At 44.1% G+C, this 25663-nt stretch overlaps 1 protein-coding gene across 23 annotated transcripts in view; it reads right to left on the bottom strand.

The window, feature by feature from the left end:
* Positions 1-25663, bottom strand: part of Myt1l (myelin transcription factor 1 like) — a 392362-nt gene that overhangs the window by 101252 nt on the left and 265447 nt on the right. For 22 of the 23 annotated variants that reach the window (XM_060366542.1, XM_060366574.1, XM_060366552.1 and 19 more), the window contains one exon: positions 11850-12217. In XM_060366542.1, the coding sequence (XP_060222525.1) occupies positions 11850-12217 (368 nt within the window). Of the gene's footprint in view, positions 1-11849; positions 12218-18655; positions 18811-25663 lie in introns of those variants that run through there. The other variant, XM_021657570.2, reaches the window with a different exon arrangement.

The following is a 25663-nucleotide window of genomic DNA, read 5'->3' as shown; positions in this document are numbered from 1 at the left end:
ATTCCTGTGAGGGCCTTATCAAAGCTGATCCACAGCTCCCTCCTCTGAGCTTGACTGCTAGGAAGATTTTTTTTTTTTTTAATGGTACACAGATAAAATCACATAGTTGGAAGATTTTCCTAGAATGGCTGGAACTTCATACACTGGCTTTGCACTGGAGCTTGTCTATAAAAGGTGTGTTTGAGACACAACTTTTTAAAAAAATATTTGGTACTGATCAGGCCACATTTATGCACATTACACATACCACGTCTCATAGACAGGGTGCATTTATATGTGTGTGCGTACGTGTGAGTGTGTGTGTGTGTGTGTGTGTGTATGTGTGTGTGTATCTAGCCAGTGGAATTCAGAAGAATACAAAACCCAGCCTTATAGCGGTAGAGATCTTTTGTCCTTTCTGACCCTTGTAGAGACCCCAAGAAAGGTTCTCTAGTGGCTACTACTCCTGAAAGGCAACCACAGAAAGCCACAAGTCACATGTGTTCAAGTGACCGGACTGAAAGACCATACTGGGATGTTGTGCATGATTGCATTGCCAGTCTTCTGCACTGCCTGTTTCCATAGCAACCAGATTGCAGTCTTCTTGGAAGAGGAACACAGTGGCCTTGGTGCAGACTATAAGCTAGAAACCCAGATCTTTCTTGTCAGGTGAGGCAGATCTCTGATGTACACCGCCTTGGGTGACTAGTGCTGTTCTTAGCCTCTGTCTTCTGGCTTTCTCTCCCTTTGATACTCTTCACTGGCCTGGTAGGAATTGAGGACATGTTTCAATCACTACTTTTTGACACTTGTGCTAGGGTTGCCAGCTCAGCTTGCCTGCCTCTGACCAGTGTCTTGATCAGTGCAATTTAGGTCCATTTGGGTTTGGGAAGGTGTATAATTTTCTCATTGCTGTGACTAAATACTTGATAGAATCAAGGTAAGGGGAGAAGGACTTATTTTGATCCATAATTAAATGATGCAGTCTTATATGCATGAGAAGGTTGGTAGAGTCCATAGTACTGAAAGCAGTTAGGACCCTTCACAAATTAGGAAGCAAAGAACAGAAAATGCCTGCACTTACCTGACTTTTTTTTTTTTTTAATTCCATGGCTCTTGCTAGCCTACGAGATGTACCCACCCCCACATTCAGGGTAGGTTTTGGTTTTCCTTCCTTCTTTAAACATCTCTGGACTGTCTTTCAAAGACAGACCCAAAGCCTGTCTCCTAGGAAACTCCGAAATGAAAATGAAGAGTAACTATCACAGATGATTAGGAAATGAGATAAGACCTGTGCGCTGGGTGGATATTCAAGGCAGCCCTGGGCTCGCCAACTTTGATATTTAAAGAGGCATTTAAAGAGATCAACAGAGGGCAGATCCCGACGGCCCACAATTCTGCTAACTCTAACCGCAGGGGCTCATGCCACACCCCTCCACTTCTTCAAACCAGGGATGATCACCATGCACCTCTTCTCTGCTCTTCCTTCCACCACCCCAGGCGCACTGTGCAGCACACATGACATTTCCTTGGAAGGTAGGAGAGAAGCTGTCCTCTAGCCCACTGCTGTTCAGTACAAAGGCTTCTGCTTTCAGAGCTCCCAGACTCTGGGGCAGAGGCCCCTACCCTCTTGGCATCCTTGCAATAGGAGGTAGAACAGATTCGGAATATAGTGCTTCTCATAACTCCAGGATCTTAGTTCCCTGCTCCAAGTAGATCAATACATGTTCAACTGAGCTAGACAACAGCCCCCAAACACTTTTACATATGAAGGTCTTGAATATCAACAAGGAAGGTGGGAATGGGACAGAGAGGCATGAACACATTATAGCTAGGTGGTGCTAACTGTGGTCACCATAGTCACAACTGTCCTGTTTTCTAGTTACACTTAAGTATTGCTGTTTCCTTTGTTGCTGGTGCTTTGTTACTGGTGTTGTAAGAAGCACTTTGTATTCACAGCTCAGACAGGATTTTCTGTGTTCTTGAGGGCTACTACCTTCAAGCTACTAGAATCCTTCTCACTGCTAGAACATAGGGACGTTCTGACATCACATTTGGTGAAAGGCCAGGTACCCTTTTTGCCATCAGCATGTCCTCAGTACCAAAGTGTTTCTGGCTTCAACCTAATTTTTCTAGACCATCTCCAGATTCTTTATTACAGATACTATTACTATTCAGCACTTGTAGATACGCTAAGGATTGCAGAGCAGGATTGTCTCAAACCCAAGCCTTTCTCCCCACTCCCAAATCCCCAAGTGCTAGTTTCTACCTGACCAGTATTTTTAGGAGGGCAGCATGTGCTTCATAGGTGCCAAGCAGAAGAGGCACAAGTGCTATGGATAGGAGGAGATACCCGAAGCAGTGAGCCCTGGTGGGAAAGTGACTCTGGGGTTTTGTTTCCTGATAGTAATAAAGGCATTCTCTTTTGAAAGTGAATCATTGATATTTGCCTCTGATTTCCTATAGTCAGTGAAATTTATATGGTTAAGTGGGACTTTTAGAAACAAATGTAAATAGGACCATTTGGTAGTAATCACTCCCCATAGAACAACTGTGTATGTAGGTGGGGAAGGGGATGAAAAGTTTACAGGCTCCCTTTTGGCTCCTTCCAAGGGTTTCAGAGGTTTACACCACAATCCATCCTGTATCTGCCACTGTCAGTGAAGGGGAAGCTGCCACTTGCTCCTGGGTCCCACTTTTGAAGCTTTTCCTCTCAAGACTAAGGTTCCTAGGATATGGCTGATTCCACTAAACAAGGAATACTTTCTTTCACCTCAGGAGTCCCCTTATCCCCATCTGAAGGAGAAGGAAAGCAGCTGACGGGAGAACAAATGGGGTATCTGGGTATCCCAGCACTGGATCTGGGAGGAGAATTCTGAGCACAGGTGCCATTACAGTCTCCATAGCTCCTGCTTGCTCTATACCTGCCCACTTGCTGCTCCGGAGCAGCTCCTTCCTATGAGCCTTTGCTTTTGCTGCTGCTAAATACTGGGACATGGTTTTGATGTGTCACACACAATTGCTCCAAGTGAATTTCCAGCCTCTTTTCTGAAAGCTATGTTGTTCTGACTTCATTCTCAATCTTACCCATGCCTGTACATTGAAAACTTGAGCTCCTTGTCTGAACACAAGCATACTCGGTAGCTGATTTTGTCTGCTTCATGCCTGCGTGCACTTTACTGTCAGTCTAACCTTGTAAATCAATCTAGCTTGTGGCATGGCCAATGCCTCTGTCATTCCTGAACAAGGTGTGATGTGGTCTTGCATTGCCTACCGAATCAACTGGGAGAACACAGACTGTCTCATAACTGCCTATTTGTGATACCTTCCTCTGCCAATGAGTCACCTGCTCAGAGATGATCCTGGTTTCTGACAGTGTCTTAAAGTTTATAGTCTCCTAAAAGGAAGCAAGAATTTAGATGCTCCCCAAACTCCCCAAGATGCTAAGGTGCCAGCAGCTCAGTTGATCATTGGAACGTAACCTCTTGCAGAAATAGTCTCACCTGGGAAACTGAGGTACAGAGAGAATAATGGCTACCTAGGATAAAGAGATACCCGTGGAGTTGCAGTAATCATTCATTAATCCCAACTAAATACTGGCATTTCTAGGATTCCCAATTAAATAGAAAAAGGTAGAGAGAGCCCTTGGAAAAAGCATCAGCTCAGCCTTCTCATCAGGCTGAAGACAATGCTATGGTTGTCACATTTTGCATGAGCCAGTCCTGGTATACTGGATGGGGGTGACCTATATTAAGACCCATCTATAAGTTACATGTAGAAATCAACAATAAAATGAAAAGACATCATCCTTGTAGTCACAAGCATTGAACAGATAGAAAATGAATATACCCTGCTATTAATACGCTGTATGCTATGAAGAAAAATGAGGCTGGATGGGAGTATAGGAAAGTCAGGAAGCCAGTGAGGAGGGAAAACCAGTTTTCATAAGGAAGGAGACCTTTTCCAAAGGCTAGGAGTGGTGAGAAACAGTAAGTGCCAGTTTTTCAAGGCTCCAGAAAAGTCAAGGTGCCATGGCCAATGTAGTATGTGAAGAAGTGGGCACAGAGGATGGGGGCATGGCCAGGTCTGTCCACATTATGTCAAGACACCAATCCTAGATGCCTTCTCCTGACTGGGAAGGTGGCTGCATCCCATTAGTACTGGGAACTGTGGTTCCAGCAACCACAAGCTAATCCAACTACTTAGCTTTACTGTAAGAGGTGGCAATTTTCTAAGGCTGCTCCAGTGGTTTCTGCAGTCCATATGCCATTCTCTGCCTTATAGATGAGGGAAATCATCCAAGAAAAATTTCTGATCTTTTAATTCAAGGTCGTAAGGCTGGCCATGCTTCTTGTATTATGAGTCATGGTGCTTTGGGTTTCAGCCTTGCTAATAGCTGTTTCCTCTGACTTTTTCCTGGCTGACAAGTTTCTTCTGCAGAGCCTATGAACCATGGGAGGGAGGCAGACACTAGCCAGGCAGGGCCTTTGAAGCTACAAGATCCAGCCCTCACCGTCCTTGTTTCACACGCAGGCACACTGTTTCTAAGGTTGTAGAGCAGCATAGAGGAATGAGGCTTCCTATAGGAAACAGCAACCTATAGGCTGATGGAACTCCTGCTTCTACCTCACAGGTGCTGGAATTGCAGGCTTGTATGAACCCTCTCCACGTTATGTCATAGTAGTCATTGAACTCAGGGCTTCATAAATTACAGGCAAGCTTCCTACCAACTGTAGCCCCTATAAGTTGTTCATTTTGTAAGTGAAACAAAATTTCTGTACAATGAAATGAGGTAGATTGAAGGAGAAATAATTTCTACCAGGGAATCAAGCCACTTTTAACTTAGAAACTGTGAACTGTGTTTATTTCTCAAAGTTTGCATTCCTTAGGGAACTAAATTAAAGGAATGTGAATGAAATTTCATTTATCCATAAGGTTTTGAGGGGCTTCTCAATGATACTTTGACACTGGCTTATCTACATTTGAAGATTTAGAAATAATAGCATAGCCACACCCTACCACCTGTGAGCTCTCTGAGATGACAATGACATACCAACCAGCTCTTCCTGTGTCTCTGTTTCTCCCTCTGCCTTCTTCTGCCTGCCTGTCTCCATGCCTGCTTGTTTCTCTCAGTGTCACTCATTTTGTGTGCCTGCACCTCACCATCTGTCTGTTTGTCTCTCTCCTCTCCAGGTCAGAGAGTTCAAGTTGACTGGCCAACCTCAAGGACCTGCCCGCAGGGCAGATGTCAGTATGGCTGTGTATCTTAGTGAGGGGATAGGTGTGAAAATCCTGGCCCTTCTGTCTGCAGAGCAGGCTGAGATATGTGTGCTTCATACGTGACCGTGGTGAGTTGGGGGACGGGAGGGCTCTGGGTTTTTCATTTCTCATTCCTGGCAGCAACTCAGACTCACTTCTAAGGAAGCTTACAAAGGTGACTTTACTCTGTAATACGGTTTACTAATCCTCAGCATTCCAGATTGTTCTTGTCTTAGGCTTGAATTCTCAAAGCTATCACTTTGGTGTGCAATGCTCAATTCTGCATTCTTCCAGCCTGTGCATGTGCTCCTGCTTATTTTTTACTCAGTCTTTATTGAAACAAAAAAGAAAAGAAAAGTCTAACCCAAACATAAAGCTTCAGCTAGGGCAGCACCCTCTGAATATACAGGAAGCATGCACAATGTTTGAGACTATGTTCAGGCACCCTGAGTCCTTTTCCTGGTGCAGCCTTAGCAGATAATACTGTTCCGCAATGCCTGACTCTCAGTTACTCCTTTCCCCATTTGGAACTAAGGAGATGGTCTGGAGCACTGATTGTCCCCAGAGCCAAGTATGTATGGCTAGGTCAGTGCTCCAAGTAGGCAAAACCAGAGGTCGAGAATGATGCACAACTGAGTAAACACAGGGGAGATTATCATATAGTTACTTACGATGATGGCCACAGCATTACAGTTGCAAACCATGCAGACTTGCCCAGATCCTTTGTGTCTTGTGCCTGCTTAAGGCTGCAGAGCAAGACAGGGAAAGAGTAAGGGGGTGAGTCTTGCTTTACAGTGAGGCCTAAGAGGCTGGATGACCTTCTCCAGGTAAGCAGCATGGGCAGAGCTGGGATTGCCCCCTGGTGCCATGCTTTACTGTGAGGATACAGCACTGGCGAAAACGAAATGGACAAGACACACCAACCACACTGCTGAGTCTCCACAGTGGACTTTAAAGCGAGCCGCATGACATCCTGTTTTCATGGCTGTAGAAAAGGCAATCCTCCAGCACGCTATAAATGTGCTCGCATCTTGTGGGTAGAAAGCATTATATTTTCATCGGGTTTTCTGATTTGTCTCAAAACACTCAAACATTCATGAAATTTGATAAAATTTATTTATAGTTAAGCAAAAACTAGTTGACATGGGGACATGGGGTAGGAATTTTTTTTTTTTTTAATTATGGACTGATACTTTAGCCTCCTATCAGAGGCTAAAGCCTCTCTCATTCTCAAGCCACAGTGCCGTCTACCTCAGCACACTTGCATTCTTAGCATCCCCACAAAAGACTTTTGTGTATACTGAGAAGGTTAATTCTAAGAAGATAAAAATCCACCATATTTTTTTTCTCCCAACTGTGACCACAGCCTTCCTCAGGTGAAGCCTTGCATACTAAACATACCATCTCTGTGCTGTGCTGGTCTCAGAACTCATTGCTTTTTCTGCTGACTACAGTAGAACACTGGCTGGCTAATTCTGATTTTCACAGTCTGTCTGCATTTCAGCTTGCTTCCCTCATCAGGGACCTGTCCCTGGGAAAGATACAGAAGGATAATTGGCTAATCAATATGGAGAGCAGCGCCCTGAGGGGAGACAGGGGAGTTGTGGGGCCTCAGTGCAGACCGCTCAGCACCTTTATCCTCATCCCTCATGACCACACCATCCAGGGCCTCACACGTGATCAGGAGCTGAGTGCAGCTGGGGGCCCTACACATCACTCTGCTTGGAAGAAAACACCCCAGAAAGCCTTATAATTAGAAGGATGCTTTTGTGGGGAGGAATGCACATAGTGTGGCCTCTGAAATGGAACTGCTGAAGAGTGAGATCTCTGCGGTAAAGATGGTCTCAGAGACAAGTCTGCTGCTTCATAGTGAGGACCGTGAGAACAGGGTCCCAAGTCAGAATCTGCAGGCGTGACCTGCCGGTCTGCTGTTACTTCAGGGACAGCAGACGAGGTTGCGTCGCTCTAACAAAAGCCGCCCCTCCCACTTTGCCTCCACGTCGTGTGGTTTCATCCTGTCTGGCCTTGAGCAACTGTCTAGCATATTAGAGAAGCTTCTTAATAGAAACATTTACAACAGTCCACTCCTCCATGTGAGCTTGCAGGGAGGGATGGCACACCCATGGCTTCTGCCTGACATGGGATGTGGAAGGCAAGGGCACCCTGACTGAAAGGGCACCTGCACTGATTCACCCAGTGATTGTGGGGACAGGCTTGCCGTGCTCAGTGTTCAGGGACGTCCTGAGATGCCAGAGGCAGATGCCACACGGAGACCCCGCATTTTAGCAGCAGCAGCTTTTAAAGAAACAGCGTGAGATAAGGAGGATAGTGGTTTTGTCTTCTTCATCCTAGACCACGCACTGCCTAGTTCTTCCTGTTTATGGGGAGATGAAACATGGGCTCCAAAGGACATGCACTAATGCATATGTAAAATATATATGAATATCTGTATCTAAAATTGGGGGGGGTTCGAGACAGGGCTGCATATAATATTTTAAGGGATTACTCTTTTTGGTGGATGGAGTGTGAAAATGAACCATACCTTATATGCATTATCTATGCTATGAATTTGTATTCTCATTATGGGGATCCTGAAAGAGCTTTAATCACAGTATGTGCCAAATCTGCTAATACACTGAGTGGTAACTCACCTTCAGGACAGATAATCGTTATTTAATAAACATGGAATTGGATAGTTACTGTGCACTTTCCACTGTGTATTTTGAAAATAAGACTATGTAAGATACAAGCTTGTGATTTGTCCACTTTATAAAAAATACAGTTTTCTTATTTTTTTATTTTTAATTATACTTTATTTACTTTGTATCCCCCCTCTAGTTCCCTCCCTCCTCCCCTCCCAATCCCTCCCTTCCTCCCTCTTCTCCACATACTCCCCTCCCCAAGTCCACTGGTAGGGGAGGGTTTCTTTTTCTTTCTTCTGATCCTAGTCTGTTAGGTATCATCAGGAGTGGCTGCATTGTCTTCCTCTGTGGCTTGGTAATGCTGCCCCCCCCCCAGGGGAGGTGATCAAAGAGCAGGCCAATCAGTTCATGTCAGAAGCAATCCCTGTTCCCATTACTATGGAACCCACTTGGACACTGAACTGCCATGGGCTACATCTGTGCAGGGGTTCTAGGTTATCTCTATGAATGGTACTTGGTTGGAGTATGAGTCTCAGGAAAGACCCCTGTGCTCAAATTTTTTTGGTTCTGTTGCTCTCCTTATGGACCTCCTGTCCTCTCCAGCTCTTACTAAAAAAATACAGTTTTTATAAATGCATGTACTCAGAAGAAACTCAATGTCAGGGCCATTTCATTTGGTTTAAGCGTAACTGCAATGCTCAAAAATCCTTGAAGTGAAATGTTTCATTCTCATGTTTTAAATAATGTTTCTTTTACAATTGGTGGGCACCTTTCATAATAATGATAATAATAATAATCTGATGATTTGTGTAAATATTTTATCTCAAACAAAAAAAAAACACATTTCAAATTATAGTGAAGGGAAAATGATTTTTGGATGACATAGTAGCACCCTATCAGTACAGATAACCCGAGGCTTTGAGCCTGGTCCTTAGGCAGATGCCAGTTCAAGTTTTCTCCTTATGCCCATATCACTACCTCGACTTTCCCATACTGGACATCATCTGGTCTGTTGCGGCATTTGTGAAAATTGTGGTTTAAACATGGTCTGCTTAAGTCTCCCCATGAGGCTGTCTGTACTCATTGCTTCTCATTTAAGGTCCAAGCCTTTGCAGGAATGAGACACAGCCAGCCTTAGAGAAACCTGCTGCAATCTCAGCCTGAGATGGGGCTATAATGTCAACAAGGGGGATAGAGGGAAAAAAACAAGACAAAAACAAAAACAATACAAAAAAACAAACCTCAGGACAGCCACTGGCACTAAAAATTGGTGGCTTTTGTACACTACAGGAATCTTGCATTCACTGTATTTTGCCTATGTGTGGTAGGGCTATCTGGGACAAGTTTGCATTTACTGATAGAAATTTGGGCACTGACTTCCACAGTAAGGTAAAAAATAGGGTGTGCACAGTGAGGATATGAAAATAGGAGCTTGATAGATTCCTGCCTCTCAAAGCCTCTTTGAAACAGTGTAAGCACAACTAAGAGTCTGATCACGAAGAATAGCTGTTCTATCAACAAAGCTCTGGAGTTCCTTTGATGGAGATTCCCAACCCTGGCAGGTTATGAAATACCTGGAGGGTGAAGCACTGGGACACCACTGTATGATGCTAGTTAAACAGTGTCTTGGAACACCGGCTTCCAGGCTCTTCAGTGGAGACTTTGATAGATTCTCCAGGAGGCTCACAGGGCAGTTCATTGATGGTCAAAGATTTGTGGGAGCACTCAAACAAGCCTTTGGTGTCCCCTCAAGACCACCCACAACAATCCGAACCACAGGGGATGATCCTCCTCCACAAGAGCAGCTCCTGGATCTGGGAAGCACATGAAGGAGTGCTTGAAAGGGCCAGGGGGCCTCACTTTCTACCAACGTTGGCAAGGGCATACTTGCCTCACAGGGTCAAACAAACTAGTCTCCCAGCAGCTGGTAGGCTGCGCTCCTCCTTAGTCATTCAGTGGGTCTTTCAAGTCACTTGACAGGATCGTAAAAGGTGCTTATCTGGGGAGCAGATGACTTGAGTTCTAAAAGCAGCCACTCAGTGGTTGGCTGCATATCTGGGATTGCCCTGCTCCCTTCTGAGGGGTTTCTGTTTCTACACGGAGTCATCCTCAGCATGTGCTGGATGCCTGAGCATAGGTACCAGGCTATGTGTTCTCTCTTTTTAAAACTCTGGGGCCTGTGTAGTTATAAATTATGAGATTGCTTGTTTGATGATCCTGTCCTATATCTGCTGGCTATGTCCAGTGGCTTGAGTTGGTCCAGCTAAAGTTTTTTGGTTCTGATTTGCTATTGAGCTCATTATGCAAGCAAGATCTAGGTGCTAAGTCAGAAGAACTCAAGCCTGTGTAGTCACAGTTATGTATCTCAATAAGACTTACGAGGACCTTTCAAAACATGTCACTTTGTATATTTAAAAGGTGTATTATCTAAATCATGACCGCAAACAAAACTGAAACATTTAAGTTTAGAAAGTGGAGCAGATTCTAAATTTGGACAAGACTTTGTGCATACCAAATGTTCATAACCCTGAACATTAGTGCCTCTTGCTTCAAAAACATGATGAGAATATGCAAGAGAATATTTTATATGATTGCAATGATGCCACACAGCCAAGATACAAATCACTCATCAGCACAGGCAACTAAAGATATCGCTTAGAATTGCACACAGCTGATACTGGGTCGCTAAATATTTATGTAACTGGTATCCTCTCCATCTTTCCACACATTTCATTACATAGGGCCATGAGTTAATTCTTAGCAGATTATTAGTGACATCAGCACATTTGTCCACAGCACACTGGGTAGCATCTTCAGTAATTATTGGCACAAACCATGATATAACTTGCTAAACTTCTACACACAGCGTTCTGTAATGCCATATGAAAAAGCAGGGAGAAGGTGAGTAGCAAACTGTTATTATATCTTTAAGCCTCTGTAGTGATGTAGGACTGTCCAATAAAGTTCATGCTTCCTAACCCAAATGGCCATGGCTTTGCAAGAGGCACATTCATTCATACCTGCACATAGGAGTAGTGACGCCTGGCTTACTTGCATGATCTAAACATCTTGATGTGTTCTCTCCAATGGATGAAATAATTAATATACTTGTATCTGAAAGTTAGCTGTTTTAGAATTCATATTCTTGAAAATGTTTTGCGCCCAAGATACAAGAGTGAGAAAAAAAGTATTATCACCATCTTTCCATCATTTTTGGCATTTCTATGAGGCAAACTCTAAGCCAGTAAAAAGTTCAATTTAGGATCACAAGAAAACCATCACTTCTTTCTGGAAAAGAAGTGATATTTAGGATAGGGTTCAAAAATTATAATTTTGAGACTTGTGCTAACAGAAAACAGAACAGAAAAATGGATCCTCTAGTGTAAATTATGGAGGCAACCCATACACTTCACAGTAAGCTTGTACTTTGCTTGTACAACTCACAGGACTGTGCCTCAAGGCAGAAACCTGGCTCTCAAACATAGAAGCACACAACCAATCTACTATTCATTTCCTTTAAGTAACGTCTCATTTTACCCCAGCCACATGACAGTCACCAAAACATGCTGACAATCAACAGACAGAATCTACTTCTTCAGCTCACACACTGGAGGCATTGAGGCTAAGGCTATGTCAATAGCCAGGCTTGAGTCAGTCGTGGTATCTCTCGGACAGAACATCTTAAACACCAGACATGCTAGACTAGTTTTCTTCCTACATTTTTGCCATACATAGCTCAGCAAATTGTTATGACAACCAATCTAAATAACAATACACAGAAATATGAAGCCCAGAACACAACATAAAGGAATTATTTGAGATAAACTGCACATAAGCAGTTTATCCATTTAGTGTTGAGCAAACTTAGTCCTGTAATTGTTAGAATGCCAAGGATATTAACACTAGAAAATTCATGCAAAAATCTGGCCCTTATGCATGGCCTAAGCTTTGTTAATATTTAAAGATTACCATTTTCTTCTTCATCTTCCTCTTCTTCCTCCTCTTCTTCCTCCTCCTCTTCTTCCTCTTCTACATCATCCCCATCATCATCATCATCATCATCATCATCATCATCTTCCTCCTCAATCTCCTCATCATCTTCCCGGTCCACCTCCTCATCTTCATCATCCTCGTCCCCTTGCTCATCATTGTCTTCAGAGAACTCCTCTTCTTCATCTTCCTCCTTATCATCCATGTCTTCAGTACCATCACTCTCATAGCACTCGTCTACTGAGGAACTATCTGCTTTCACTGCAAATGGTTTTCGCTTGGGAGCAGGTTCTTGGGGCTGTTTATCTTGCGTTTTTCTTTTTTTAGCCAAAGGACAACCATATACACTAATAAAAAAAAAAAAACAGAAAAAAGGGGTATAGAAAGAGATTTATGTTACTGCCTGAATATCAGAGCAATGGGATTCCTTGCAGATATTTGGGATTGGGCATAAATATCACCATGCAAATGCAGACAGGCAGGGGACTACTGCTCTTTCACACATAGTTCTGCTAATGAAAATGACATGACAACGAAGTACAGCTTGCATTTGTCTAATTCCTATTAGCATGTAACTGGAGTCCTCCAGCTCACCATTACTGTGATTCTAAATGGCATGAAGACCTTAGTTCAGGGGGATGGCTATGAAACCCCTCCTCCAAATGCATCTCAGGCAGTTCAATGTCCAGATTCAATTTACTAAATATTTTACTAGATCTATATCATACATTATGTTTACATATGTGTATGTGTTATGCACACCATATTAACATGTTGACTTATATAAAACCTAAGCTGTTTATTCTTTAAAAGCACTTGAATATACGTGGATCCGTATATTTTGAAGACACAATAATATCTTCATATGTGAGAACCACTAGAACCAGACAAACTACAGATGTTAATGACAGGAGCTGCCCAGTTTAAAGGCTAGCCACTGTCCGTCTTGGATAATATCAGTTCCATACCAGCTCCCAGGGAATGACTTTGAGGTTATGGGGTTATTGGCCATTGCCATTAATCAAGATGAATTTGGGCCATACCCTCTCTCCAACCTAAGCTTATATTCTTTCCCTGACAAAGGACAAACGATGTTGCCTGTTTAGTTTTTTTTTCCCTTTAGGAAGCCTGCATGTGTTTTAAGAAATAAGGGGCAGTGTCTAGAATGCCATGTGACCTCCCTTTTCAAATGGTCAGTACCATAGGAGAGTCCTTCAGATTTGGGTTGGCTCAGTTTGGACCTAGGAATAGTGACATGATCACAGATTTTGGGCATCCAGTGCCATCCTATGGAAATCCTGTGATGTTCAGCAAATATTGATGCAAAGGGATAAATCCTTGCTCCAAGGTTGTGAGGTTCTGTGATAACTTTGACATGTCAGTAGTATCACTTCTGATTCCTCACTGTTCTGTATCATATACCCCAAACACCCAAACATCATGGCACTGAAACAATTCAGGCCAAATGAATAAATTAAGAGTGGTGAATCATCTCTTATAGTATGTGAAGGGCACCATATTCAGGGGGCAGGCGATCAGATGTCAGGAAGACCTCCAGAAAGATGTGATGCTGGGAAGAACTTTTAAAGGGTAGGAAAGTGCCATCTGGTAGTAAAAAAGGCACTTGAATACATATCAAAATAATCTGCAAGCAATATAAATGTAAGAGAAAGCACAAGATGGCTCACGAAACTGAAATGCAAGTCCTTGAGAGCTGAGAGTAGTGAGGGCAAGAGAGAAAAATAACTGGGGCTGTGTGCTGTGTCACGCAGGGGCAGACCCAACTGGTGGGCTAACTATGGGACTCTGTCTGAGCTCTTACAGGCACTTGCTGATGCCATTAGATCTGTATGTTGAAGAGGCCATGGTGAGCTGCCAGGATGACGAACTGAGGTGGAGATGGCCAATAAAGGGATACCTGTGTGGCATCCTGGCAGTGGAATGGGCTAGGCCCTGATGAGTGTGGTTGTCTCCAGAGGTACTGGCCACTAAAGCATGAGGGAGCCTCTCCTGCACTCTGAGACCTTCATGGTAGTAACAGGTACCAACATCCCATGAAAAGAGGTGAGGGTGTACACTGGAGTCAGGCAGGAGGGCAGGGTATGCAGTGCTAGAACATGGCGAATGGAGCTTGCCTGTGGGCAGGGCTTATCAGTTGAGTAATTTTGGACAGATTTTTCAACTGGGTATCTCAGAATCACCAGCTGAAACTGAAAAAATGTATTCATCTCACACTGATACCTTAATTATGAAATGCAAACAGTAAACATGAGGAGGTAGATTTAGTGCCTGCCCGGATTAAGTCCACAATCTTTGACAGTGTTTGCTGTGAAATAATAATACCATGGCTTCTGATCCCATCGACATGTGGTTGTATCTTGACAGCTGTGTCTCCTATTGGTTAGAAGTTCCCTTATGGTTAAGCATCCCTGAAACACTGTCAGTTTCTGCCTGATATATCAGAAACTAAGGTATTGAGGGCTTTCCCAGTCATCATATACACCTCATAAACATTGCATTCAACACACCCGGGCTCTATGGCAGAGGATGAATCTGCCCATCTAAATGATTAGGGGCTACTAGACCTTCAGAGCCCTAATATCTGAGATTATTAAGACTAACAAGGGCAATCATTCTTCTTGCTGGAGCATACTATCTAAGTGTATTGTAGGCTGTCTTCCAGCCTACTTACATTTTGGGAAATATGGGTTCAGTTTGATAACAGTAGAATTCACTGGCATCAAACGCTAACATTTCCTGCCAGTTTATTTTGTTTGTTGCTCTGGTGTTTCTCTATGTCCTTAAGGCACACTGAGAACAGTCTCACCTCAGCGTTTTGCAAATGCTTTGACCTCTCTCTCTGACTGCAAGCTCCTGTTGTCTACTTTTAATGGGACAACAAAGTCTGAGTCCAGACACATTTCAGCCTATGTTAGAAGCTGACTCAGGAGCCTGTTCAGGTCAGCAGAGGCCTGGAAAACTCTAGGACTGCATATGGGGTGTAGATCCAGCCAAACTCATGTTTCTGTGGGTGTTACATCTGCTGATGGGCGGCAGCTGGGGAGGAGGAGGAGAGATGCTTCACCCTCACTTTTGCACCTGGAGTGCTATGAGCTACCACATTTGGGTTCCTGTCCATCACTGCATTCATGTCTTTCTGCACGACAACAAAGATTACAGTTCTGGGATGCCTCAGGTTGGGAAAACCAAGTAGAATCAGTGGCAGAGTACTTGAAGCAGCCATAAAGCCATCCTGGTGAGGGCTACAGTTAATATCTTTGGCTTCTCTCCTCATGTTTCCCATGCAGAGAGTATCCAAGAGCAACTGTTAGAATACAGTCCAGCGACTCATTCTTTAATCCTTGGAATCATATGGCATAGCCTCACCATTTGTATGCTTTCTCCAAGTGGCCATTAGAACCTATCTGGAGGTAGGTGCTCACTGAACACTCACAGGACAATCAACTATATCCTCACTGGAGAAGGTTGAGACTGTACTGTGTCCTAGTGTAATTATGGCTCACATGCTTCCTTTATTTTTTTCCAAGGTCAGGTGACAGAAGGACCTATGTTCTTCTGACACTTAGTTTCTGAGCTGCAGCATCTAACACAGTAGCCTCACAACATGCAGGGTTTGAGTGGAACACAATTGGAAGTCCAATTTCTGTGCTGTGGTAGCCACATTCCAAGTACTGAGGACTACTTGGGGCTAGTGGTCAGGGCAGAGAGGAATTTCATCATCACACAAGGCACCCTTGGACAGTCATTGGATAGTTCAGCAGCCTTTCTACATTGCTCAGTGCATAATAGGCAAGTGAAGAAATGATGGAGATGAGGATGACGATGGACCATGGAAAAGAGGGCTGGAATTTGGAAAGCAGCATAAGATTCTTGAAGGACCCGCTAATGCTGGGAATTCATGGGAAGAGTGCCCTGCAGGGGAGGAGCAGTGTTGCAACTTGGTCATAGGTTTGTACTGAAAGTTCCTCCCTGATCTCCAAGCAGGGCACACTTGAGGACTAATCCGAGGCTTTGGAAATCAAATTCATTTGCAGTGGGCTGATTTTCTTCTCCTCCAGCCCCATCAGTTCACATAAAATGCAACGTGAACACTGCAATTTGACTGCACTTATATTTTTCATACATAGCTGAAACATCAAGGAATTAGCAAATATGTTTATTGCTGACATCACTGTAGTTCAATAGTGCTTCATTGATCAAAACAATTTTATAATTTTTCCATAGTGTTTCCATAATGTAGTTCCTAATGCAGGCACCAGGCACAATTATAGCTGCAGCCTCATCCCAAAGAATCAGGCTCTACACTCGCCTCAAATTGCCCTCAAACTGTGTGTAATGTCTCTGTTCAGAGATAGAAGAGAACATGGAAAGTAGAGAGAGAAGGGAAATAATGCTTAATCAGAAATGGGGTTCTGAACTTGTGTCTTAACCTTTTTCTATTGACATGAAGCCGCCAGTGAGGCTCAGCACTGGTTACCCCACTGTCCTCCAGCTCAGCCTCTGGAACCCCGAGGGTCTTAGCTTTGAAACACATATAAACCTTTGACTTTGAGTTGTTGGAATAGTTCTGTGTGCTCTGTAGTGTGCTTCCTGTGGTGCACCTCCATAGACTTGAATATGTAAAACACTGTTTCCCCAAGTCTGGATCCTGGGTTATTATTACTTTTTAACTTGTGTTTTCCTTGTACAGCTACTAAACAGGAATAGAATCTGTGTAACTAAAAACGAGATTGGCAACCTCTTCTTTGTTCATGGTCTCTGCCAAAGTCACTGATAGGAGAAGATGGGGTGCAGGCATCTCATGGCCTCTCGAGGGAGCTGTGCTAAGTAGGTGTTCAGTGCTGCTAAGCCAGCTCAGAGCTTCCTACTGGCTCTTTATGGTCACGTGTAATCGTTTCCTGTGTGGCTCGTGACATTTTCATTGTACAGTAAGTAACCATCCTGAAGTACTGAGTTCTAGCTCAACCCTGCCTATGATGTCACTGGCAGAACATTTACTTCACCCACAGATGTTTTCTGCAGCTCAGTCCAGAATGTCGCTGATGGAACACGCACTGCATATATGAATACTGTTTCTTCATTTTTTTTATTGTCCTATAGGTAGAACTCAGGGCCTCACATGCTAGTACAGTACTGAACTACATTCCCAATGTACCTTTTACTTTTTTCCTTTCCTTCCTTTTCCTTCCTTCCTTCCTTCCTTCCTTCCTTCCTTCCTTCCTTCCTTCCTTCTTTCCTTCCTCTCTTTCTTCCTTCCTTTTTATTGAGACACAGGGCTTTCTAATAGTCTCAGGCTGTCTTTGACCTCTCTACCTCTTCATCTCTATCTCCCAAGTAGCTGAGCTTATAGACCTTAACCACCATTAGACCCTCAGAATGACCCTGTGAGGCAGGGCTCTTAATTTGCTCTTGAGGGGACTGAGGTTTTCACCACCTTACTTAGTACCACACATCTGAGCACCACTAGGAAGCGCCTATAACATCCTTCTGTCCATGTCAGGATTTCTGATTTCTAACGTCTGCTAATCCTGCCCTGATTTCTTACTGGGTTATTGTAAGGGCCATTAACAATGGCGCTTTTTCTATAAAGCCTTTTATGTAATAAGCAGGCGTTCAGGAAGCATCTGCTGCATGAAGATTGAGCAAGTTTGTCTGCTTATTTATTCAGGAAGCGTTTTCCTGAGCAGTGCATATGATCCTAATGTCATGAGACAGCAGAGATAGGTCCCTGGGGGAGGGAAGAAGAATACTTTACAGGGAAACACTATGGGCAAGGGGAGACAGACAAACAGAGAAAGACAGAGGTAGACAAACAAAGAGAGGTCAAGATAGATACAGAGAGAGACAGAGAAAGACATATGAAGAGAGAGACAGAGACAAAGAGGAGCAGAGGCAGAGAGGCAGAGACAGACAGAGAGAAACAGATACAGATGGGCAAAGACAAAGACAGGGAGAGGGAAAGACAAATGAAGAAAGACGAAGCAGCAGAGAGAGTAGACACAGACCTACCTAGACAGACAAAGATAGAGAGATAGTGAGAGAGGTAGAGACAAACAGACAGAGAGAGGTAGTGATAGACACAGAGAGACAGACAGACACAGAGGTACTATGATCTGCATCATGAGTAATGAGATAGACAGCTGGAGATGATGCCAGCTGTCTGGTCCTCCTTGGTCAAGATAAGGTGGTAGGATCAGGGGAGGACCCAAGAGAATAAAAAGTCACAAACATGGCTGGTCGTGGTGGTAACAATTAATGGGGAGAACCTAGTGGGAAACTCTGGTATCTACTAACTTATTTGTGGTTAGGAAGTACAGAGGCTGGTGTGCTAAACTTGTGTTCCCTTGTAGAAGTCAGCTGGCAGGTGGCCTCAGCAAGGTGGGACTAGAAATGAGATTTGGGATGAACATCAGTGAATGGGATTCTATCCAACACTCTCACTCCACTGATCCCAGGAAAACACCATTGTGAAACACCCACTGCTGCCCATCCCAAAGACATTTCTAGCCAGACCTACTGCCTCTCATCCTTGTGCTAGAACATACAGTACTGTGGATGTTAATATGGGGGAGAAGCTGGAAGAGGGTTTCAACAGAGGCAGAGGGACAGCAAGGACTGCCAGGGCTTTCTGAGATGCCCCAGTTGCTGAGAGGGGGACATTGACATGCAAACATACAGACTCCTATGGATACAATTCACACAGTTCCCAAGCATCCATGGAGAGGAGAGCAAAGCAGCAGGGCTAGGGGGGCCAAGCCTGTTACCTAGGAGCCCTGTCCCTCTTGCATCCCTGAGGGAAGGCTGGCCACAGCATGCTTGAGACCCAAATAGCATCAGGATCCCTGTGACTGAGGGAGGAGCCAGGACTTAGGTTCACTGCAGACCGCTAAAGGACTCAACACTGGCTGCCTAGCTCTTTAACTCAGTCAGGAGATGCCCAACATTGGCTCCTGAAGGAGCCACCAGTGCTGAGGATTCTCGGTTGGTTTTGAGACTCTCTGTAGAGTACAAAAAAAGCATTTAAAGATACTTTCAAAAGCATCTAAACCACTGTATCATACAATTAAAGAGCTAAAATTTCAAACATCTTCATAATATACCTAACCACACACTAGGAACCCAAATTCAGTTGTAACTACATACTAGTATATTTCCTTGTATTAGCTTGCAGTCTTCTGTAGAGGATGGTTAAGAAATGTCTAGTTTATTTGAAAACTTCATAGCTACATTTAGTTTAAATGTCATAAATCATAAATATTCTAGGCATTGGAAATATTTAAAAAAGTGTTCAAAATGTGTATTTGATTTTTACAGATTAAAATAAACCAACTTCTAGAACTCGTACTTCTTTTTAGCTTTAAAAACACATATACTTAACGTAGTCCACTATTAAACAATACTGCCTTGAACAGTAATCCAAAGAGATAAGTAAAGTTTAAAATAACCATAACTTTTTTCCCCACCCCAGTAGCTTTCAGTTTAAGAAAACCAGTAGAGGCAACTCAGGTGGTCACTGCAGGGACCCGGGTCAGAACTTGAGCTGTTTTGTAAACCAGCTCTAACAGATATTTGGTTCCCTAGGACTCCTCTGTACATGCCTCCTCCAGTGGCTAAAGTCCTACTTGAAACCGAATACACTTTCTCAAGTCACAACTTTTATTGCGCCTGTCACATTTCTTCAATAGCTTTTCTCCAGGATATCCCATTTACACTCTAATGGCCGCTTTTTACAATGGATTTTATTTGCGCATAATTTAAAGAGTCAGCTTAAAACCAGCAACCCTCCACATGGCTTCTTTGCTTCTTCAACAGTCTCTGAGTAGGTGCTCACATCATGCTTCCTGGATTTCAGTTTAAGCCTTGCCTTTTTCCTTTAGGAGGCGAGAGCTCCACAGCAGCCTCCACAGATGGATAGGTAGGTGTATGCCCAGTCCACAGATATTCCCATGACCACCATCAAACCTGGGTCTGCCCAGGCAGCAGTGCTCGATATTGTATTGTGATTGCATTTCCTTCCCTGCATATTATTACTGTATTTGTCGATATTTTTTTCTACGTGTGCCTTAATTGATTCTCCAAGTCCCTGTCAGGTATCAGACTCCCATGCATAAGTTCATGCCCTGCTGAGAGGTGCAGGGTCAGCTTGCTTGCAGCCATCTCTGCCTGTGCCTGTTCACCCCAAGCTCCCTGTGTGTCCACCTTCCTGGGGTCTCTCTCTTCTGCACTGGGATGGTTCTGCTTTCTGACCTCCAGCTGTCTTCATTGAAGCAGGGTGCATGGAGGCACCTGCTTTGAACCCTTGCCTATCTGAAATGTGGTTACCCTCCCCTTGCACAAAATTGGAGTGACTGTAATTGCAAAGCATTTTCTCTCAAAGCTTCCTTGCTTTCCTGTATTCTGGTGTCTTGCGATGCTATGAACCTGTCGGTGAAGTTAGGATCTGACACTCCATCAGATCTTGTCTTCATCCCTGGATGAGGACTGCAATTCCTTAAGAGTTTCTTAGTGGCAGATGTATGCACCTACACCATGTGGGTCTGTGGAGTGCATTCTGGGAGGCTGTGACCTTCTCACTGTTCCTTTCTGGTACAACCACAATTTGAGGCCGTATTTCCTGAGCTAGCTTTCTCACTGCCCTTTCTTGGCTCTCCTGTGTTTTTTTCATAATTTCATCTTTCTAATGGGCTAGTTCTTCAAGCTTGTTGTCAATCTTTTTGAGCTTTTATTTCTTACATTTTTATTTTTGTGATTTGTTCAAATTAATTATTTTCTAAATAAACTATATTTCTATTTTTTGAGAATATTATTGTTTGAAAATCCACTTTATAGCTAATTCTGTTTTCATCATGTTGTTCTCATATCTGGCCTCTGCCTGTTCACTCTAGTTCACAGTGAGAGTGTTGACTGTGATGTCAGGTGCAATGACTCTACCCAGCATCCCAGTGCAGAAAGCCTCACTCTTTTCCTTTTGGAACATTGATTGACTCTACAGGGGCTGTTTTCAAATTCCCATTGGCAGGCCTAGTCTTGGCAGATGCAATGCCTAGATTCCAGAACATAAGCTCGAGGCAAACACTGTGGTTTGTCTATCTTCCTGCATGCTCTCCGTTTTCCAAGCGATGCCTTGGAACATACTGCTGGACTTACTGGAAGGTGGCTTTAAGCTAACCATTCCTATGGAATACACTGGCCACATGGATCACAGAGGTTTCTTACACAAATTTAGAGTCATCCCTGCTTTCTAACCATTTCCATCCCTGTTTTCTAACCATTCCCCCCCTCCAGTTTCAAGAAGCTTCTGCTTCCATGCACACTCAAGCTTTAGAGGCTTCCTCTGATGGCTGCTCTTGGCTGCCTTCTAAGCCTTCTACGCTAGCAGATGATCCAGCTCATGGCAGGGCACAGACTCAGCTGGGTTAGGCAGGTCTTTCCACCACTTGTGGTTGCTTTTCTTCTCCTTGTTCCTTCCCCTGGAAGCTTCTGCCTTTAGAAGCCATATTCCTAGCTATTGTTCAAGTGAGGCCTGTGCAGCAGTAGAATCTATCAGGGTACTTATTCCTACGTTGAACTAGGACAAGGGCTACCGAGTTAAGAATTTTTAATTTGTCCACATCTTCCCATTTCACTTTAGCTTCTGTAGCTGTCCTATCTGGTCCCACTGTCATAGCCATCCTTTCTTCATCCTAGAGTTCTCTGTGCATCCATGATTCCTGTTGCTGGGTATCTCCTCTCCCACCCATCAAGGCCCATCCCAAGTTCCCATTTCTCTATCAAGTCAGTCCTGATCAAGCTAAAATTCAAAATTGTTTATCTTCTATTCTGCAAGAGAGATTTCCTATCTGCTGTAAACTACCTTGCCTCCTTCACCTGTGCTGGTGCTGGCTTGTGGTAGCAATAACAGCTCTATTTTGTGTTAGGAATGCTGCCAGGTATCAACTATTCTGGGTCCCCATCAAGACAAGAGGGGAGAGAGCATTCAAAATTTGTGTTACTGTTGGTTGACTGCAGAGATGCTTGGCACTGGCCTACAAGCTTTTATGCTTGGTTTTACCAGCTCCCACCTTTCAGTAAAATTCATGCAGCTTCTTTGCTGTCCATAAAAAGTATTGATTGTCCTTGACATATGTGAGATTGGAATGCTGAGGACGTTGAAACTATCCCAATAGCTAAGCCACTCTTCAGCAGTAAGATTGGCAGATTAATCTGGTCCAGGAATACCTTTAGACTACTGCAGGTATGCTTTAAGTGAGATTCTATTTTAACCACATGGCTAAGCAGTCTTCCAAAAATGTTCATTTCAGTATGGCCTATTAGCCTATAACACCTCTAACATGTACCATATAATCCACCTTTGATCTAGAAAATGCAGTGGCACACTCAAGGTCAAACATCAAACCAGACTCTGTGTCAAAAACACCTTTTCTACCTGGCCAAAATGAAAGTGACTTGTATATTATTCAGAGAAAAAAAAGAAATGTCTCCTAGGGACCTAGCCACACTCCACATTTCTAGTTTTCAATGTTAGATACTCTGGCTACATCAGCTCAAAGGAACATGTCCAGACAGACAGTTGCTGGGAACAAAGTCCACTCACTCAGCTGTACCGTCATGTGCTATCATTTCCACCCTGACTTTCTCATCAAATATGCTCAAGTTGAAAGCGATATGCTTGATCAGAAAGGTGCAGGCAGTGTTCAGCATGCACAGGGCAGTCCAGCTCTGGGTCTTCTTTAGCTCAGGGGAAAGCTGGGTCTTTGGATTCATGGTGGACAATGTGACTGTGTCCTTAGCAAAGGACCATTCTACTCTGTATTCTATTGTACTCAAAGGTGCCACGTCCCTATGGCCCAGGAACTCTTGGGGTTTCCCTAGTGCCACTACCATAACTTCTAGCTAGAGTTACAGGCCTGACTATGCCAGTGTGTCTCTACCCTGGAACAAATTTATAAGAAAACCAAGGAGCTGCAGTCTATCCTTCCTGTGAGTGCAGAGCTTATGAGATGCATGTATAAAAAGCCAGTGAGGACAGGGTACATGTGTGAATCTCTCTCTCTCTCTCTCTCTCTGTGTGTGTGTGTGTGTGTGTGTGTATGTCTACAGATAGATGTGTAAGAGCAGGGGCCGTGTCTCATTTGATTTCTGAGGGCCCTTCATTCTTGAATTTTGTGATATCTTCTGTAACAGCTTCTTAGTGATGTGATTTCATCACATTCCTTTAAATATAGGTAGTTTTATAGACTGAAGGATATGGAAGGGGACCAGGCAGTTGGGAGAAATATGTAAGTATACAGTGACCAGAATTTTGGTCCCTTTAGGTATGCTTGCTTCTCAGGGTTTGGAAGGTGCTGTGGTAATGAATGATAATCAAAAATCTGTGGCATTGTACAAAGAATAGGAAAATGCAGACAAACAAAAAAGCAAAGCCAGACCCTGGAATGAAATGGCAGAGACTATAGTGAAGTGCGCATTGCTTTGCCCTCAGAGATGATCACAGAGTGTGAGCTCTGGCAGGCCCTGACCATACTCATGAAGATGCCACCCAAAGATGAGCTGGCCTGGTAAAGGGAGAAAGTTCAGATGGCCACATGCTTCTTGCTCTGATCTCTGTATGTCTGGCCCTGAAGATAGCTCTGGGTGGGAATGCTCTGGAGTTCTGGCCTCTGCTGGGCTCAGGAGCAGATAGACCCTGTGGAAGAGAGGCTTAGCCTCACTTCGGGTGCCATGTCCTCCTTGTGCACTGACTGGCCATGCATTGGCTTTCATGCTTCCTTCAGTAAGAGTCACCTATTTTAAAGCTGTTTCTCCTAGAATGACTGTCATGCAAAACAGTGTCCCTGGGATAGACAGGAACATTCGTCTAGGTTCTCAACCAGCTGCACATGTTCCTGGTGACAACAGATAGACAGACTTCTCTGTACATTGGCTAGAGTTCTCCACTTAGTACCCGAGTGCCAGGTAGACTCAGGCCCCATTCCTGCCCACTCCTTGGCAGTTTCTATGTCCATGCTATCTCCCTAGCACTTCTGGGTCACTTTCCTCCCTCTATTGACTTGCCACCACCTCTGCTAACACCAAATGCTTTCACCTGGGTCAACAGCTGCATCCATTCACCTCCCCCTCCTGGGATTCAGGAACAGGTGGACAGATGGCCTCTGTGAAACCCCTGGTTTCTCCTGTCAGTTACCATCAGTCTTTGTCCCACCCTCCCTTATCCTCCTTGTACACCCCCTTACTACTTGTCTCTTTCTCCTCCTGCCTCCACCCCTCCCCACCTGTTCCCTTTTCTCCCCCCACCCTTGTTGTGTCCTTTCTTCTTTTGCTTGCCTGGCAGGTAGAGATCTGAACACCTTCCATGCTTATGATGGTCTTACAAACTGCCACATGTGAGAGTTCCCACTACCGCATTCTGCATCCTAAGGACTTTACCTCAGCAGTGTCTTGTTCTGACCTTGAGGACCTCTGAACTGCACATGGAGTAGCCACGTAGCCATGTAGCCATATGCTCAGTGCTGCCCCGCAGCAGCCCCTGTGCCCTCCCTGCCTTCTTTCTCAGCATTGGGTTCATTCTAAGCACCACCATCATGATGCTCAAAGCCGACGCCTCCACGCATTGCAGCTATCCGGGGAGAGCATCTGATTGTGCAGAGTGGGACTTCAGTCAGGGGGGTGCTAGTGCTTGTACTGTGTGGTTTCTGCTCTAAGCTATTCAGGTTCTGCTCCCCACCCTCTTAGAGAGCAGAGTGTGGTGGCTTGAATGAGAATGGCCCCCATGGGCTCATAGGTTCGAATGCTTGTTGGCAATGGAGTGACATTACTTAAAAGGAATAGGAGATGTGGCCTTGTTGAAGGAAATGTGTCATAGGAGTATGCTTTGAGGTTTCAAAAGCTCATGCCAAACTCCAAATATCTCTTTCATCGGGTGGATCAGGATGTAGCTCTCAGCTATCTTTCCAGTACCATTTCTATCTGTGCGCTGCTCTGCTCCTGCCCTGCTAATAATGGACTAAAGCTTGGTAACTATAAGCAAGCCATTGATTAAATGCTTCTTTCTATATGAGTTGCCTTGCCCATGGTGTCTCTTCACAGCAATAGAACATAGGCTGAAACACAGTGACATGATTGTTCCCCTTTATAATCCAGTAGGTTCTTAGAAACTTGGGTGTTTAACAAGCAGCATTTGCTGAGTTTGAGTGAAGGAGCATGGAGGTCTCCCCAGGTCTTCTGGTTCATCATGGTTTCTTCCCTCTATCTGAAGTCCTGATTCAATCTGTTTTCCTGGCACCAAGTTATACATCCTCTTTGTTTATGCTGAACTGCCCAGGACATGTATACCTACTGCCCTTTTCTCCCTCGCTGCCCTTTCAGCTTATGGGAGCTTTGGCCAACATGTAGTCCATCAGTGAGAAGCTGAGACCTGATTTGGATATTCCCCTATGTACATGGCACTGGCCATGATTACCAGGATGGAGATGGGAAAGACACAGCACCTTATTACAGGTCATAGGATTAGCTGTTTAGATAAGACTGGACCCAATCCAGTCTGTTCCTCTGTGAAACATGCTATCCATCTCCATTTCATTTCCCAGGCTGCAAAATTTCCCAGAGTCACTGAGCAAAAGGTCAGCATCATGTGAGACATCAAATACACACAGAGTTCACCTGTCATCTTCTTTGAAGCTGGCATAGTCTCCAGGAGACAGGCTTCCAGGATTTGGAAAGACTTTGACTTTCTTCCAAATATTATTATGATGGGAGAAAGTACCCTCCAGGTG

Source organism: Meriones unguiculatus, chromosome 1, assembly GCF_030254825.1.
Source record: "Meriones unguiculatus strain TT.TT164.6M chromosome 1, Bangor_MerUng_6.1, whole genome shotgun sequence".
Lineage (NCBI taxonomy): Eukaryota > Metazoa > Chordata > Mammalia > Rodentia > Muridae > Meriones > Meriones unguiculatus.
The sequence above is the reverse complement of the archived record's forward strand: the minus strand, read 5'-3'. Positions and strand labels throughout refer to the sequence as shown.